A 19046-nucleotide genomic window follows, 5' to 3' on the forward strand; every position below is an offset into this window, starting at 1 on the left:
AAAGGTAAGGTGATGGCTATCCAGCCCACCTAACTCCTGCCAACAGGTGAAACCTATCTAGTTGATAGCAAAGGTTGCTGCATCATTTATTGGAAACAGATAATGTTAAAATGGATGGATGGATGGATGGATGGATGGATGGATGGATGGATGGATGGATGGATGGATGGATGGATGGATGGATGGATGGATGGATGGATGGATGGATGGATGGATGGATGGATGGATGGATGGATGGATGGATGGATGGATGGATGGATGGATGGATGGATGGATGGATGGATGGATGGATGGATGGATGGATGGAATTAAGTAGATGGATGGATCATTCATGGATGAAGGGATGGCTGGATAGATAGATGGATGGATGGATTGATTTGTGTTGATGGGAGGATGGATGGATGGATGGATGGATTAATTTGGACCGATGGGTGGACGGATGCATGGATGGGTGATTTGTGTGCATGGATGGATGAGTGGACTGATGCATGGATTAATGGATGCATGGATGGATGGATGCATGGATGACTTGGGTGTGTGGATGGATGGATGGATGGACGGACGGACGGACGGACGGTCGGTCGGTCAGATTTATGGATGAAATTACTTATTTGGGCGGATGAATGCATGGATGTGTGGATGAATGCTTTAGGACTGATGGGTGGGGTGGATTACATTGGGTGGATGGATTGATGGATGGATTGTTGCATGGATAGATGATGTGGGGGATGATGTGGATGGATTTATGTTGATGGGTTGGTGGATGCGTGGATTGAATTAAGGTTATGGATGATATGGATGGATGGATGGAATTAAGTAGGTTGATGGATGGGTGGACTGGTTCATAGATAGATGGATTTAATTGGATGGATGTATTCATAGATGGGTGAATTGTTACGTGGATGGTTGGGTGGAATGAATGGTGACTGGGGGGTGGATGATTGGGATGGCGAATGGATTTATAAATGGGTGGATCATGGATGAATTGATGGATGGAAGGATGAATGGGTGGGGGATGGATGAGAGGGTGAATGGGGGGTGGATGGATGAATGAGAGGGTAAATGGATTTATAAATGAGTGAGTGGACCATGGTTATGGATGGATGGATGGATGAACTGGCAGGCAAATGAATGAACTCACAACCGGTAGGAATAGTCCTTTCAACGGGTTCATAAGGGTATAATTCTACCGATGGGGCGCGTGGTGAAGTGGGTAGTGGTAGTGTTTTCTGGTTTCCACAGGAAGGCATGGTCCAAGTGATGCTTCTGTCACGACCATTGTCACGAGCAGCTCGTGCGCTCAGAATCAAGGCTTCCTGTAACATCAGTACCGTCACCACGCGCCACGAGCTCTCTAGAAAGTGTCGCCTCTCTGCCCCCGGGGCTCAGTGCGCCTGGTTATTATTCCTGGCCGGCCGGCCCTTGATGAATGCCTGCTCCATTCTGCGCTGTCTTCAATAACGCCTCGCTTTAAGGGAAGAAGGAAACGGCACGGGAACTCGCGCAGGCACGGGGGAAGGAAATGAACGTTTCAGCAGCTGAGCGCAGCCGCAAGCGCTCAGTTGGGAGCAGCCCGTGCGCTGGAACACAGCAGCCCTTCAGGGGAAGCCAGGGAGCCGGGGCTGAGGAAGGCAGGATCCCGGCTATTCCGCCCTCCCTGGAGCGAGGCGGCAAGGACCGCTCTCTATAACGCTCTGACTGGAGCAGGGAATAAGGAGGCAAGGACCGCTCTCTGGAACTCTTTATACCGCTCTCCCTGGAGGGGCCAGCAAGGACAGCGCTCTATAACGCTCGCACTGGAGCAGGGAATAAGGAGGCAAGGACCGCTCCCCGCAACTCTCTATACGGCTCTCCCTGGGCAGGGAGAGAGGGGCAAGCAAGGGAAGCTCTCTATAACTCTCTGACTGGAGGGAAGCTCTCTGGAACTCTCTATACCGCTCTCCCTGGAGTAGGGAGAGGGGGCCAAGCAAGGACAGCACTCTATAACGCTCTGACTGGAGAGCAAATCTCTAAATTGCTCTCCCTGAGAGGGGGCAAGCAAGGACATCTCTCTATAACGCTCTGCCTTGAGGGTAGAGCGAGGCAGCAAGGGCCGCTCTCTGGAACTCTCTATAACGCTCTTCCTGGAGCGGGAAGTGAGTGGGGAAAAGTCGCTTTCTATAGCGCTGTGACTGGAGCAACGTGTGAGGAGGCAAGAACCGCTCTCCAGCACGCTCTCCCTGGAGGAGAGACGAGGAGGCAAGAACCGCTCTCTATAACGCTCTCCCTGGAGGAGGATAGTAAATAAGCAGGAGCCCCGCTCTGGATCGCTCTCCCTGGACCAGGAAGCGAAAAGGGTAGAAGTCTCTCGCTCCAGCGCGCTGCGTCTGGAGCCAGGAAGAAAGAGCCGCTCTCTATACCGCCGTCTGTGGACCAAGGAGAGGCGCCGCTCAGTATAACGCTCTGCCAGGAGCAGGGACTGAGACGGCTCTCCCGTGCGCAGGGACCCAGGAGAAAAGGTTGCTCTGTCTGGAGTGGGCACCAAGTGAGGAGGAGAGAGAGCCTTGACAGCGAGAAAGCATCCCTCTGTTTAACGCTCTCATCAGAGCAGTGACCGGGCGCAAGATCTACCCTGTACCGGGCTCCCCGTGGAGCAGGGGCCGAGGGTCCAGGAAATCCTGTCTGACTAGCTGGCTCCTTACCCACGGGACACGAATCCCCCTCCACACAGCCCCCTCCCCCACGAGCAGGGGCCCCCACCTGCATCGCCCCCTCTGGAGCATCGCTTGCTCGCGGGCTAGTTCTCCTCCTGTGTGTTATTTAGGGGGAAATAACAATACTTCGAGTGACACCGGGCTGTGTGAGCTGCCCTTGGACGCTGGGATGATGCTCTGAGCACAGCGACACTCGGCGAAAGTTGGGGTGACCTCAAAAGATGAGCACAGGTAGGTGTGACTTCAAGGAGCGGGGTGCGGCTCAGATGGGTGGGTGGACGGGCGGTTAAGAGGGAATAATACATGTTCATGGGGGTCCCGTGGAGCGTGGGTAAAGCAAGGGTACTGGAAAATGGTAGTGGGGGGGGCGGGTTGATAGACAGGAAGTGGATGGAATGATGGAGGAGAATAGTGGTAGTAAGGTTCTCAGAACATGGACTCGTAAGAGATGCAATCATAAGTGTCTCCCACATTATACACGTTTCACACCCTTTTCCCAGCTGAAGATCGCTGAATGTTCATTTAGAATGCTTCATTGCGGATAGCTCGGTGGGATAGTGTGCCTCATGCCGAGACCTCCGCGTGACATTCAATTTATATAGTGTGCTAAGTCTGGGGCCAAAGCTCGCCAGCTACACATTGGACTACTTCTGCTCCGGATGAAAATGTACCAGGGCCAAGTGAGGTGCTATCGGGCAGAACCGGTCAAGAATGAGACTAAACGCAATATTCTGCAGCTGGGGAAGGGGCGGGTGGGACCTCCCGGATACACTGAGCAGGCTGTGCTGAGGTCTCGAGAGGTGGCTCTGCTGGAAACCAAAGAGATGGGGGTTCTGACTCTGGGGTTCACCCTAGAGAGGGCTGTGAGAGGAGAGAAGCGTTGCTTCTGCCATTACCAGGGTACTCTCTTTTTAGAAACCCTAATATCGGAGATCATGACATTGGCATATGTGATTACTCCTTGCAGGTGGTAGTTTAAAGTAGACTAACATGGGTGTGTTGGCAGTGCAGCTAAAAGCCCATGTTCTAATTCAGTGTGCGCCACTTGGACGAATGGTGTGATTCTGGACACATTGTCAACAAAGTACTGTCACGAAAATTACGATTAGGATTAAAGAAACCAACCCATTTATAATCGAAACATGACTTCACCCCCATGCCTCAATTGCAATACCTAATTCAGTATTAAAGCCACACGGCCAAATTGTGTGATCCTGGGCAAACGACATCACATGTTTGTGCCTGAGTGCTACTACTATCTTTAAAAAAAAAATGGAGCCCTCAAAACCAGCCATACAGTAGAGCATATCAAGTGCTATACATGGGGGGGTGGGGAAACATGCTCTGTTAGACCTCATAAGAGCGGTTGAGAATCCTGCTTTGCTAAATGGTTTTCCAGAAAGTGCTGCACCCTCGCTGGTTTCTGCGGCGTATCGAAGGAGCAGTGTTTTGCTCTGTGCTGAACGCCTTTTGCCATGTCCTGGCCTCCTCAGATATGCATTGACTGGTGCCATGTCTTGAAGGTCATCGTTTGTCCAGTCCTTGCTGTTCGGCCACGCTGGGACTTGTAGTTCCACGGAGCACATAATAGGTATCGACCTACATATGCAAAGGGCTGCTGACTAAAATCCCAGGACTGGATAAAGGGAACCCCCCCCCCCCCGCCCCCTCCCCGACCCCGTGAGATGGGCCTGGCACGCAGAAACGAAGCACCATTCTGAGGTGACTGTTTTGAAAATCGTAGTGTTCGTTAAAACACGGCACCACTCGTAGCAATGAAGTGTATTATTGTAGACGAGACACATGTTCCACAACTTCAGGAAGCCCCCCTGCTTGGCCAGCATAACATAGGAAGTGCGTTTACAGAGCGTCCTTTGTGTACTTCTAGGCGCTGATAACAGAGGCGGGTTTTTACCAACTCAATGCTACCCCAGCCCACATTCCCCTTCTCCCCTCGGATGGGTGAAGGGCTGAGTGGACCTGCGGGAGACGGACCTGTGACCACGAGGTCAAGCACAGACCCCTGTAGTGGATGCACCAGCCACTGCCCACCGCCCCATAAACCCGAATGCTTCTCGGCTTCATTAATATTTGCATAGGATCTTCCTGAAATGGGTGCACACGAGGGAATGAAACATCTGTTTGCAATGTCATTATTTATACATGCACGTGTTTAATTTCAGATGGTTTGTATGGAGCCATGGTGCCAGGCGCTGGCCAATGCAAAGCGCCTCGATTCTCTGTGATCATGATAATATGTCAAATGAAACACAAAACGCAGCCAATACTGTCAGGCACAGCAAGCAGTGTGAGTGGGCGCCTCGTGCTACAATAGACGTCTGTAGGGCGAGGCTTCAAGTGTGCTATGATGCCTTGGCAGTCTTGCTTGGCCTCACAGAAAGCGGGTGGGGGGCAGCGGGGGATAAAGCGGGAGGGTCGGAGGGCTACACCCACCCTTTATGCCTATTGCCCCAGGAAATGTAGCGCCTAGAATTCCTATTCGTTCTCTGGCTGTTCTAGTACTCTGACTGTCCGACAGGAATGATTTGCCTTCAATAATATAGTTTCCTTGTTGCCCACCAGTTGGATGTGTTCGTCTCCTGTTTGCCAAGGACAGTCAGATAGTCTCGGGAAGATAGCTCAGGGGAAACGTGCTCGCTTTGGAAGCAAGAAGACACGGAGCAACACAGGATCGATCCCCAGGTCTGTGCTTAGAAACCTCTGGGTATTAAGCGCATTATAAATAACCCATTATAATTATAGTTCTCAAGCAAGGGTAATGCAAGCAGAGCACGGAAATGGATTGTGAGCCCCCTGCAGGTTTAGCGGGGCGGGGGTTCCATCCCCAATTGCCTAGCCAAGGGAGCAGAGAGTAGTGTCCCATAGGAGCACAAGCCTGTGGAGGCATCAGGTAATAAAGTCGCTGGGAAACGGCACAGGCGACATTATGTATGAGGACAATATATGGGGTAAATGGGAGCGGGGGCCGTTCTTGCATGGCGATATTTTTGCGGGGACATTGTCACATGGAACCCCTTTGGATTAAGCCTCAAAGTGGTGTCGCATACTGGGCTGCAATCACTTAGCACCCTCTCAAAGCCCAGCCCCATACTGCTCACACTTAACTGCTGCAGATGTATCTGCAGCAGGAACTAAACATGGGGCCACATTCATGGAACGTTTAGCGCAGTGCAAGGTGATTTTGCACTGCAAAAATACACTTTGCACTGCTCTGTGACTCAGGGTGTTTGTTGGCAGTGCAAGGTCACCTTGCACCGTGCTAAAAGTTCCATGAATCGGGCCCTGGTAAGGTGCATGTTCAATTCCCACGATGGCAGCTTCTATGGCCAGATTAATGGAACTTTTAGCGCAGTGCAAAGTGACCTTACACTGCAAAAATACACTTTACACCACTCTATGAATCAGAGGGCCTGATTCATGGGATATGTAGCATGGTGCAATGTGGCTTTGCACTGGTGCAAACTGAGTTTGCACTGCCAACAAACACCCTGCTTCACAGAGCTATGCAAAGTGTATTTTTGTTGTGCAAATTACTTTCCACTGACTTTGCACTGGGGCAAAGTCACTGTACTGCAAAAATACACTTGGCACCGCTCTGTGAATGAAGGCATTTGTTTGCAGTGCCAAATCACTTTGCACCACTAAGAAGCCATTTTGCACCACTCTAAAAATTCCATGAATCTGGCCCTAAAACTCATTGTGCATAACAACAATCTGCATGTTTCTGACAAAGATTGACTAAATGCAGGTGACTTTATCGCATGCTCTTTTGGACAGTATGTTTAAGTAGTAGGGGAGGTTACATATATCTCACATTCACCCTTGTCAGGTATACACTGTTTAGCTTGTCCTGGCTGTTGAGCTGACGTCAGTTGGCATTAAGGGCCTTAAAGCCGGTCAAGTGGCACAGCGAGTAGAGCGCTGAATCCCGGCAGGGGCCAAACTCAGCCTTTCATCCTTCCGAGGTCGATAAATGAGCACCACACACCGTGGGTAATAATAAGCAGCGCTCAGATACCTGAGGGTTCGGCTCAGATACCTGAGGGTTCGTAGCGCTATATAAATGCCAAATCAAAGTCTCACATATATTGTGAAAATAATATATTTGGAATTCAAAATGACATGAGCTTAACTAAATCTGCATGTGCAGAACATCTGTCGAATAAGCGTGCATGGCCAATGAGTGATGTTAGGTGAGAACAGTGTGCATTAGTGTGTCAGCAATACGGGATGTAGTGGAATTCAGCTTTTCATCCTCAGAAGTACTTAGCTTGCAGCACCCTACTGAGTGCCAAATAAGAGGGCGTGCTATAATGCCAATCCAGTAATGTTTTTTGTCATTTGTATGGCAGCTTTTTCCATTGTATGGTCTGAAAGCGCTGTGGTGAGCGCCCTCGGGGGTCCGAAGTCCAAGTATGGGAAATTCGTCAGAGAGTTATAGAATGCATGTGTGCATTTTAGCCAACACGAAGGTAGGTAGGGGTGGCCGAGTCCCTGCTAGTTACCCATGTAGAGCTGGCATGTGGATGGGTGCTGTGAAGTCGTCTGGAGAGTAGGCGAGAACATGAGAATCATTATGCGTGCAGCTCTAGGCTGACTCTTTGTCATGGGGTAGCTGGATTCCTATGGCAGAGGTGTTGTGTGATGTGTCTTAAGTAGTGTGTGATAGCAGATGCGTGCAGCTGGGTCGCCATGCCTTCCGCCATCTTCCATAAGCATGGCGTGTGATACGTACCCTCTGGCCCCTGGCTGGATTCTTGGTTTCATAGATGCGGCTGCATTTGCAATGCATCCTAGGGGCCATACGCACCTCCATTTACTGAAATGCATTTATTATGTGTGGCATTTATAAAGTGCAATCTGAGCCTGGGGGCAACACAGCACTGTGCATACGGGGTGCATCAAGCGGATTTAGGGTGCATGAGCAACAGAGGAACTGAGGTGGATAGGGTTAGGTGAGGAATGGTAGGGCAATGGGGCTGGGGGGTTAATTGATTTGGTAAGACATAAGGCCCTCTAAATGCACTTCATGTGGTCTCTCACCTTCTGTATGCGCATTAAACCCCTAGAGGCCCTACTAGGTCTGTGGCTCAGTGGACTAATGCATCCACTACAGGGGCCTGTGTTTGACCTCATGGTCACAAGGTCGAATCCCGGCGGGTCCACTCAGCTTTTCCTCTTTGCAAGGGCCATAAAATGAGTACCATTAAGTTGGGTAACAATAAACATCTGCGTCAATTGCGCCAAGATGCCCCTCTGAGGGTGAATGTGCGGTCTGCAAATGCATGCTGTTATACTATGTTACTGCACTATGCTGTCTGCGCATGCATCAGTCTTGCAGACATGGTGTGTGTGCTCTGATAGCACTGTTCCTGGTCTACATCGTAGTGATTGTTTTGATCCTTTCCAAGAGTCTCCTCAAGCTTTTGGGAGAGTTTCACATTGTACATTGCTTGATACACTCTGAGCAGGTGTGCCCTTGGTGCTGCTGTACTGTTCCTCATTGAAAGCCAGTGGCAGTCGGCCCTGGAGCATTCAAAATGTGAGAGCAAGTTGCACAGTTTTCAGAGTGAGAGAATTAAGGGAAGGCGAGTTTGAACATGGGGGTGGGAGGGCAGGGTACATTCTCTGCATGACCCTCCCACCAAAGCCTCCATCATTTAATCCGAGCAGCGACAGTTCTAGAGATGTAAGACCCAGTTGTTAACGCCCCATAGCCAGTCTCCTACATAATAAGACATCTCAACGTCAGTAAGTATGGAGAACATTCTGGTAGGGCACACATTTGGATTATAGAGAATTGAGGACTTTTCCATAGTGTCAGGAGATACAACTGAAAGAGTGAGTGACTCTGTGGGCCTCATTACGAGGTGGGCGCAAAGGGATACCGGACACCGTTAAGGACATCGGTGCCGGTAATCCCTTTGCGCCCTATTCCGAGGTCCCTTAGCGGGTCCCTTCCTTAACGCCTGGTTTTTCCAGGCGTTATGGACGGGGCCCGTTAAGGGACTTCAGAGCTAATAACGGTACCACAATTTGCAGTACCGTTATTAGCGCCTGCCTCCTTCCCATTGAGCCCTATGGGGGCTGAAATGGGAATGGGCAATGGCCTTTTCAATGGGGACTTACCGGTCCCGCAAAGGTCGGAATACGTCGGTAAGTCCCCATTGAACGAGGACGGACTCGGTACCGGTATTGGAGGTAGTCATGGCGCTGATAGCGCCATGACTACCGCCAACCTCGTAATGAGGCCCTGTGAGTGTCTGGGTACAGACATTCAAAGAGGCCATATTCAGACTGATTCCCTTCAAAGTGCTTCTCTGAGTGAACTATTCCTGAAAGAGCCTTTGATTACACCGAATTAACCAACCCACCGGACAAGAGGGAACTTAATAGTTAACCTTTTCACAAAAGAGGTAAAATACATAACAGTGGATTGCACGATTGCATTGTATAGTTTTACACTTGGATCAAGGATTTTCTAAGACGTCATCTTTGGATCTAAAATACTTCCTGCACAAAAACATGCAGGTGCTCTGACACAGGTAGTTGGGGGATAGTTCCTCTAGACATTCAAGAACAAGGCATAAAGCTTTGAGTAAGGTCATGTCCGCCAACTCCAACACTTCTGGAAGCCATTGGGAGAACTTCAGAGTAGCTGTGGCCTGCTCACTTCTTTGAAGGTTCCTACTAGTAAATCAGTGGCATTTGGAGTTTTAGAAAATTATCTTGAAAATCCCACCAGGCATAAACCATATTAGTACCCGTTGAAGGACAATCAGATTGTAACAATCAATCTGATTGGTCCTCGCTAGATCGTTGCCAGCCCCACTAAGACTCAGCTGTCATAGTTTGCCTTTGCGCGTCCCTCAGAGTTCCATCCCTTTCCTTTCCATCCCTTTCCTTTTTAGGCCACCATGGAAAGGAAGAAGGGACTACATGTAGGGGTGGTCAATAAAAGAGAAAGTCTAAATACAATATTCACTATAAAAGATACAGCAAGAAAACATCTAAAATAATTCAGGTTACAGTGGTTAAAAGTAAATTTCCTTCATAAAAAGCAATTAAAAGAAAAAATCAATTGAATTCATTTCATTTCTTCAGCGGAACTAATCTTTGGCACACTCAGTTTTTTTAAAATCTTCAGCAGATGTGATACAGCATAAAATGTAACATAGTACTATTACCAGAATATGAAAGGCTCCACATTTGATCCGAGCCTTTACTGTAAAGGAATGACCTCCAATGGCCTTATTTTCGCCAATGTGGGAAGCAGTTACAGTCTAAATTGAATAATACAACTTCTCACGTTGATATTATATAGATGTTTAAGATGGGAGCACAGTTTCTCCACAGGAAATCTCTGCATCACATAAAGGTGATATTTTTTAATTTTTTTAAAGAATTGTCACATTATCATTTCTGTCCCAAATCTTGGCCAATTTCTTTATATTCTTCTCCACTAGGACATATTAAAATCCATATGGCAGTCAAATCCAATTTCATCAAACAATACATGGTTATCTCTGGTCCATTCTTCCAGTGCTTTAAGATTTAGGATTTAAGATAAAATACCAGTAAAATTAGCCAAAAATGTTTGGTTGTCAGATTGTAACAACATTTTCATAAAAAATACTCCAGTTAAAATCTTTTTCTGAGTAACCAAAGATGTAAGACCTAGCTCACATCTTATCGCCTCAATGGGAGCAGAGTTCTCAAGACCCAACGTTCTACGCCATAGTTTACTTTCCAATGTTCTCAAACAATTAGCTTCCCGATTGGTGAAAATCTCTAATCCGTGCAACATAGTAGGAACTAGACTTGTATTATATAATTTTAGGAAACCGATTGAATAACCACCTTTAAATTATCTGATAAAATTCCTGTTTGCATACAACTTTTTTTCAGCTTTCACTGTAAAACATTTCTCTAAGTCACTAATTCTTAATGAATCAGAGATTAAGACCTCTAAATAAGTTTAAGAGTTGACAATCTGGATGGTCTCATTATCCATATTCTATATGTATTTTGAGTGATTTCTCTTCTTGCTACCCACTTGTAACACTTTCATTTTCGGATAATTTATAATCAAGCATGAAAACTTCATTGGGGGTTAATCTCTGTTCTATGAAGCACAAGGGTGTCACCCACATAATCCAACCAAGTGATAGCTTAGTGGCCTATCAGAGGTGGAAAGTGTGACAGCCCTCAAAGGCAGTTCCAACATCCGCCACATATAGATTATAGAGTTTTGTTTAGGACCAAAATTGGTTTCTATCTTTTTAGACAGTAACCTTGTGATAATCTTAACTGTACAACAGTATCAGAATAAAGCGTTTTGACGAAATGGAGAATCATTGAACTGAGATGCCATTTCTCTAATTTTCCCCAAAGCAACGTCCGGTCCACTGCATTAAAAGCTGCTTTGTAATCTACAAAGAGAATGTACAAAGCAGCATCTTTATTAGTCCAAGTAGTCTGAATTAAATAAAAAAGCGACCAGACGTTAGTAAGGGTACGCAGGCCTTTCCAGAAACCTGATTATTCGATCCCAATAGTTTGTTTTTAGTAGTCCAAATGTTAGTTTCAGATAACAGTAACTGAGCAAATAAATTGTGGTTTATTGGACATACCATTGTAAAAAGAAGCCAAGCCTTTTGTGACATGAAGCCGGATAATGTATTCCCCAAAAATAGAGAGAAATACCCAATACATCTCATTGTTGTTTGTGGTTTTGTGTGGGGGCTATAATAAGCGAAACCTCTGTTTCATTCTGGACATTATGCAACTCTATACCGGATCAAATTGTAGACCTTTACCTGTAGGTTGCCCTGATCTATGCGGCACAACCCTCACTATAAACAATGAAGAGGCATGGATGTCATAAGGCTAAAATAAAGTCACTAAATCAGGAGGTACATGTAAGTCCTAATGGCAGTGAAGGGATGTCAGTCTTTTTTCAAGCACCTGGATTTGAATTTCATCAATAGGTTCTCCGAGAACTACCGCCTGTCTATCGATTGCAAGCAAAGGTGATCTGAACATCTTCAGCATCGGACTCAGCTCGAAGACCAGGGTGACTAACAAAGTGAATTGCGCTGAAGAAGGGAGAGGATGTGATTGCATAAAAAGGATATGGTAAAGAGCAGTGTGGTTCTGGAATAATCTTAACGCTGAAAGAAACAGGAGCCCATTGAAAAGAAAGCAGGAAGAAGGCCGCATAGGTGTTGGTCGGAGAGTCAAAAATGTAAAGCCTGGGTTGTTGTATTGTGTACATAGATGCATAACTTCCTGTTCACTTTGTATTGTCTTGTATTGTGTTGGCACGACACGTGTGATCTTTTTCAATTGCACCAGGGCAAACTCTGGTGCTATGGGGCAGGAAGAGCAGTTAGAGAAACTATGCATGCCAACATGCTGAGGAGATGGTCAACCAGTCCCATTCTGCCCAGCCAGAGGATTAGGGTTTGGAATTTAGGCGGGCACAAAGATGATCACAACGCCAGGACAGCCAGAGTTCAAGTAGGTGGTGTGAGAGTAGTGCTTCATATCATTGCCTTTAGAGTGGCAGTGTAGACCGATGATAGGGTGTTGGGCCATGTTAAGGGATAGTTGAGGGACCTTGGTAAAGCAGCCGCTTGGAATCGGTGGGAATGCTGCATAGGGGACATTTTGCACTACACAGTCTATGTGGGATGACCGTCCTCTTACTAGACATGTGCCCAGATTGAATCAATGGGATAACAACATAGCTGAATCCAACCTGCTTTGTGAAGGCTCCTGCCCTTAAGTCGAACTATGAGAAAATGAGAACTAGAGCTCTGGGGAAAGCTTGAATCCTAGTTAAGGGCTGTAGAATAATGGAGGTCGTGTGTATGGACAGGTCATCCTCTGTCACTAATTCAGCTGTTGGGTCCAACAGCGAGGAACATTGATCGGCAGCCCTCGATCACATCTGTGGAAGATGGTTAGTCATAATGCTTGTGGTGGTCTGGTACCAAGGGAGGCTGCTTGATGGTACCAGAGTGCTTGGATTAGTTATCTACAGTTGGGGGTCAGAATGGAGGGTGTCCATAGCATAAATGTGGTGTATTTTTCCAAGTTGAATTTGTATGCCATATTTGATTGGCGCAAGCCATTACTTGTTCATGTTTTAGAGCGGTTAATGGTGAGGAGAATGAGCCTGTCACACAAGAAGGTCCACAAGGTGGGGATGAAGAATGTAGAGAAGAAGGCGCCATCCCATGTAGACAGGACTGTGTCGGGGAGGCAACTGTAGAGATCAAAGATGAGGGGATGGTCTTGCAGCGAGGTTTAAAGATATCTGCCTTGAGCTTCTGCCTATCTCTTTTGTAGCACGTAGTGGCAAGGCATCAAACTCGATTCTTCCTGCTGTTTTGACTGGGCGTTTGTCATACATTCTGGGTGTTGAGGTCATGGTAATATAGGTGCTCTGGGATTGAGCACTAAGGAAGCAGTGCTAGTCCCTCAACTGGCACCACATGAACATAGGAGTCAAGAACTTGTGTTCAACCTACAGATACATTCACAAAAAAACCTAAATAAGTTACCTACCAATAAAAGTCATAAAACCCCAGATGCTCTTACCCTCCTCCATTCCAGGAGAACACTGCACATTCAAACGTAGACCTTGCATCTAAATTCAGGGACTGAGGTTCTGGACCACACTCCATGGCAACACATTATCAGAGGAAAAGCACCAGCTTTCAGAAAACATGTGAACATGCCCCTCGTCAAACCCTCTTGGCACTACTTGATCCACCAGCAAAATTCCTGAAGATTTGGAGATTAAATGACCCGATATCACTGTACCACCAACTTTTCAGCCCTAGGCTATCGTTTCTCATGCTAATGCATTGTGGAAATTGGAGTATTAACGTCTCAGTCTGTGTCGTCCCTCGCAATCCCTGATCGTGTGTGCTTCTGCGATGCTTCCATCCTTGCCTGTTCGCGTTGCACACCGTCGCCCTGCATGGTCCCTCACAGTCCTTGATTGGGTGCGCTTCCGTGCCCTTCCACCCGTGGCTATCCATCACGCCCATGCGTCCTCACCACGTGTGTTCCCTCGTAATCCTTGATCGTGTGTGCTTAAGCACCCTTAGATCCTTGGCAATGCCCGTGCCCGCGCGTTCTCTGCCCGATTGGGCCCTTCGAATCCTTGATAGCGTGAGCTTCCGCGCCCCTTTCATCTGTGGCTACACTCGCACCCTCACAGCCTCGCCTGTGCCATTCCCTCGCTATCCTTGATCGTGTGAGCTTCACGCCCTTCAAATTTTGTCTTGCTAGCACCCACACGCCCTCTGCGCTTCCTTGCCCTCCTACAAGCCACGTCCTCCCCCCACCTTTTCTCCCTACCGGACCCTGTTGCTACACTGTGTTGCTCTGTGTTCTTCTTCTGGGCCCCTTTGCTTATTTCACTGTTCCTGTTTTGTTTTGCTTTCTTGACTACTGCTATTTGTACTTTCTACCTCCATTTGTTTTCTCACACTTCTCTGTAGGTTCACTGAACACTTATCTAGTCCTAGCTCTGCCTGGTTGTCCCCCGTTGTGTCCTTTTCTTTCAGGTTCCCATGTTCTTGCCATATACAGTACTGCCTACTTCTATATGTTTTTTCATTCTTCTCCTTAGTTCCCTTGATCTTCATTACCAGCCCCTGCTCTGCCTGGTTGTTCCCCTGCTGTGTCCTCTTACTTTCAGGTCCCCTCATTCTTACTCTGTAAACTGGTTTTTTTCAAGCCTTTCGTTTAAATTAGTTTACTTATTTACTAACTTGTTCGGGTCTCATCTGGTCTCACCTGCTTGCACCCCCCCTTGTGTCTACCTCCAGTGTCTCCCGCCCTTACCGTTCTCCCACTCCTCACCTACCCCCTTTTCCTCTCTCCTCTTTCCCCCCACCTCTGCATCCTCTATGGTGCTCTCTGTTTCTCCTATCTCCTCTAACTGCTTCTCTATTGACTATCCTGCCCTTCTCACTAAGTTTGGTAGGTAGAAGTTCAAAAAGGATATCCTGGTCTCCAACCCAGGCCTCCCTATCGCTGACACCTATACCAGCACTTTCTCCAGACAAACCCTCACGGACATCCTCTTTGTCGTTCCTTTGCTAGACCTATGGACTCCTCATATGGTCTATGTGCTCTCTCCTTTCTCTTCCACTGCCATTAATGGTGGCACCTGGTGGGAGGGCCCCCTGGCCTCCTTCCGCGCCTCTAAGGTCATCATGACTTTTTACCTGAATGGCACTGTCTTGGTCCAAGGCCCTTAGGCCAACCTCCTCCTCTTTAATCGATGCTTCCTGCACCTTATCTATTTCCTTTCATCTCCTGCTGTCCCTTCGGCTTCCTTGCCTCCTTCCTGTGCCACCTCTCTGGCACCCTCATCCTCCTCCTTGGCTATCTTGCCGTCTCCTCCTTCCTCCTCTGCTCTACCTCAGGCTCCTTCTACACTTCTGCAGGGAGTACCTCTGATTTGTACACTGCCCGGAAGTCTTTCAAGGGTGGCAACATTTTCCACATTGCCACAATCAACTCTCGCTCAGCAGTCAAAACCCTCCTCTGACATCTGCCGTCTGCTGGAAGAACAAGACCTTGATGTTCTCTTTCTCACGAGACATGGTTCACGTGCCAGTTCTGTCTCAAGTTTTGACACCCTCCTCCCTGATGGCTACCAGATCCTCTCAGCACCCAGATCCAATCGTTCCAGTGGGGGTGTTGCCTTGCTCTTCCCAGAGTGGATTCCTGCTGCTATCATTACTATGCTGGCCTACTCCTCCTTTGAATGCCGGGTTTCTCTCTCTCCTGGCCACTCTCTCACTGTGGCTACTATCTACCGGCCACCTGGTCAGATAACCTCCTTCCTCTCCGAGTGGTCAGACCTCTCCTCCTCCCTCCTGGCCTCGACCACTCAACTCCTCCTCCTTGAAGACCTCAACATCCACCTGATGCTTCCTGCCCCTCGTCGGGACTCTTTCGCAACTTCTGAGAATCTCTCTCACTCTCTCAATTCTTCCCTCTGGCCTGACTCAATCTGCAGGGCACACTCTGGATGTTCTGATATCCTCCTCTCTAACCCTTTCACCACTCCTCTCGCCTGGAGTGACCACTTTCTCCTCTCCCCTCTCTCTCTCGTCCCCTCAGGCCGAGCCAATCCCCCCACTGCACCCACCTTCTCGGTCATTCGACCCATGAAGCGTGTATCAGTTGAGCCTTTTGACATCACTTTCCCCTCCTGCACATCTGGCTGAATCACATCCTGACACAGCCCTCTCCAAGCTCCACTCTTCTATCTCTGATACTCTTGATGTACTTGCCTCTGTCATGAGGATCCGCTTGAAGCCCAAAGCCAAGTGCAACTTCTGATACGACTCAGACCACGTCACCCTTAAACGCAAGTGTAGGGTGGCTGAGAGGAAATGGCTGGCATCTTGTGCATCCTCTGACAAAGAAGTCTGCCGCCTGCTCCAAAGGCAATACCGACTTTCTGTCCTCACTAAAAAGAGAGCTCACGTCCAAGCCTGCATCTCTGCGGCATCTAACAACTCCGCAAAACTCTTTAAAATCTGCAAGGACCTGGCCAATCCTGCTGCAGACTCTACCTCTCCTGCCTCTTCCCAGGCCCTCTGCACAGCCCTAACTTCTCATTTCATCTCTAAAATCCAGGACATCGTTCCACCCTCTCGTCCCCTCCTCCATCTCCCTCTACTTTCTCCTCTACCTGCGGACTCCCTGTGGCCCCCTTTCCTCCACCCTTCTCAGCCTTTGCTCTGTTCACCCATGACAAGGTGTATATACAAGTACGATCTATTAAAAGTCTTGTTAAAACACGATTTTCCATGTTCTTCCAAAACCATCAAGGACCACATTGACACCCTCGCTCCACCTCTGGCTGACTTCTGCAATCATTCTTTCGCCACTGGACCCTTTCCTTCCCCCCTGAAGCACTCACTTGCACACCCTCTTCTCAAGAAGCCCTCAGCCGACCCCTCCAGTCCGGATACCTTTTGCCCAATCTCCATTACTCCTTTCCTGGGCAAACTCTTAGAAAAGCCGGCCATCTCCCAGCTTAATCTTCACACTGAATCTGTTGGTTGTCTCCATAACCATCAGTCTGGCTTCAGAGCTGCCAGAAGGATGGAAACTGCTCTCCTGAACATCCATGAAGACCTGCTCTCTAACATCAATGCCAATCACCCCTCTGCCCTCATCCTACTCGATCCCTATTCTGCTTTCAACACGGTCAACCACGCCATACTGCTCCACCGGCTCCATGATAACCTGGGTATCACCGATCAGCCCTCCCAGGTACAATTTGGGTCCTTCCTCTCCTCTATCTCACTCTATACCTGTGGAGTTCCCCAGTGATCTAATCGTTCTCCCTGGCTGTTCAACCAATATCTGTCACCCCTCACCCACCGCATTGTCGATACTCTGCTCCAACTTTCATTGCTAAGCAGATGACACTCAGTTCTCTTTCAGGCTCTTCTCTGCCTCCTCTTCTCCCTCTCTCATCCCGGATTGTCTGACTGAAATCCAGGAGTGGTGTGTTCAGCCAATGATCTCTGCCTTAATGCCAGTAAGATGGAGATCCTCCTCATCGGCACAATTGCACCTTCCTTTCCTGTCACTCTCTGTCCAGACACTCTTGGCCCTCTTCCTTCTCCCACCTGTGAGGCTAAGAACCTCGGGACCATATTTGACCCCACACTCTCCTTCTCTCCTCACATCTCCGATGTTTCTAAGTAGTCAAACTACCAGCTGCACCTCCTCAGAGGTATTCTTCCTTTCCTCACCTTCCCCCAAAAGCTTACTGTGTCCAGAGCTCGGGTTCTCTCTAGGCTGGACTTCTACATCAGACTCTTTTTAAATCTGCCTGCCACTACTCTCCTTCCTCTACAACTCATCCAGACAGGACTGCAAGACTTGTCCTTGGCCTCAAGCCCAGGGATCGTATCTCTCCAGCCCTGAAATCTCTGCATTGGCTCCCAATGGATGCAAGGATCCATTTCAAGACCCTCTGCATTGTCCACCAGGCCTTCTGGGGCCTGGGACCAAATTACCTGAAACTCTCTCTTCAGAAATATCTTCCCACTCGAGATCTTCGCTCCTACACCGCCAACTCCTTGAGGGTCAGTCACTTCTCCAAGCAACAAGTTGGGGGCAGATCTCTTTCTTCGGCTGGCGCCTCCCTTTGGAATAACCTCCCTACCTCTTTGAAACTTGAGCATCTCCGGTTCCAGAAGCACTTCAAGACCTTTCCTCTTCCTCTTCCTCTCCCCTGCTGATCTCCTGTCTGATACTACACTGGTCAGCTGGTTACCCTCTGAACTCAGGCCCAGGTCCCTGCCTGCCCAGCTGCACACCTGCATTGCCCCCTGGCAACCACTGCACTTGTGGTCTATATCTGTATCTGCAACCCTACAGTCCCCTTACCTGCACTTATTAGACACCTGGTGTCTGAACTTTTAACACTTAGCCATATCACTTGTTGTTTTGATCCCATGTCTGGCACTTGCGCTCCTGCCCTCCCCCCGGCACTTTTCCCATCCCCTCTCCCCTGCAATTGCGCAATCTCAATGTCACTAGGCCTATTAAGAGCTTTTGTCTTTGTCCTCCCTCTGTTTCTCTTCCTTTGCCTCATAGCGCCTTGAAACACATGTGCATTGGCGCGTTATAAATGCCATATCATATCATCACATTAACTAAACAAATTGGGCATAAGCACCCTATAAAACTGATATATAAGAGCGTGTTACACAACTGGAACGATGGTGCCCCAGCAAAAAGCAGTCCTCTGGTCACCCTACTTAAAAATAAAGCACTCCACTCACTGAATCACGAGACGTGAAGTTCTTTTTTCCTCAGAATTTCCGAAAAATAGAACATAACCTGCAGTGTTGTACAGGCACTAGCATTTGATTGGCACGACTGTAGCAATAGTAGCAGAAATCAAAGGTAAGTCTAAAGGCAAGAGTGGTTATATAGGATCAGGTAAAGGTAATGACTGAGCAGGTGGCATGCATGGGCCTGGTGGCCCTCGTTTGCCACCAAGTTCTATCTTATTGGGCATCTACTTCTTCTCTAGCACCTTGAAGCATCTTGTGTGCTAGATAGAATTACTAATAATGATCTCAGACCGAAATAATGATCTAGACCCAAATAACCAGCCAGACTCAAAAAATATGGCAAAGTACTAATTTATTGTCAGCTCAGAAAAAGTAGGGCAATCTGGCGAACAACAAACTGTAGTCCACACACTCACACTTCAATTTTGATTACATAAAGGGTTTAAACCTCAATGTACATCATCTGCAATGT

The 19046-nt window shown here is 48.1% G+C and overlaps 1 protein-coding gene across 3 annotated transcripts in view; it reads left to right on the forward strand.

The window, feature by feature from the left end:
* Nucleotides 1–1011: 1011 nt before the first annotated feature.
* Nucleotides 1012–19046, forward strand: part of FGD5 (FYVE, RhoGEF and PH domain containing 5) — a 640152-nt gene continuing 622117 nt past the window's right edge. For 2 of the 3 annotated variants that reach the window (XM_069643415.1, XM_069643418.1), the window contains exon 1: nt 1012–2924. In XM_069643415.1, the coding sequence (XP_069499516.1) occupies nt 2915–2924 (10 nt within the window). In that variant the 5' untranslated portion in view covers nt 1012–2914. The remainder of the gene's footprint in view (nt 2925–19046) is intronic. The other variant, XM_069643416.1, reaches the window with a different exon arrangement.

The sequence above is a fragment of the Ambystoma mexicanum genome, chromosome 2p (assembly GCF_040938575.1).
Source record: "Ambystoma mexicanum isolate Mex_15411 chromosome 2p, UKY_AmexF1_1, whole genome shotgun sequence".
NCBI classification, from domain to species: domain Eukaryota; kingdom Metazoa; phylum Chordata; class Amphibia; order Caudata; family Ambystomatidae; genus Ambystoma; species Ambystoma mexicanum.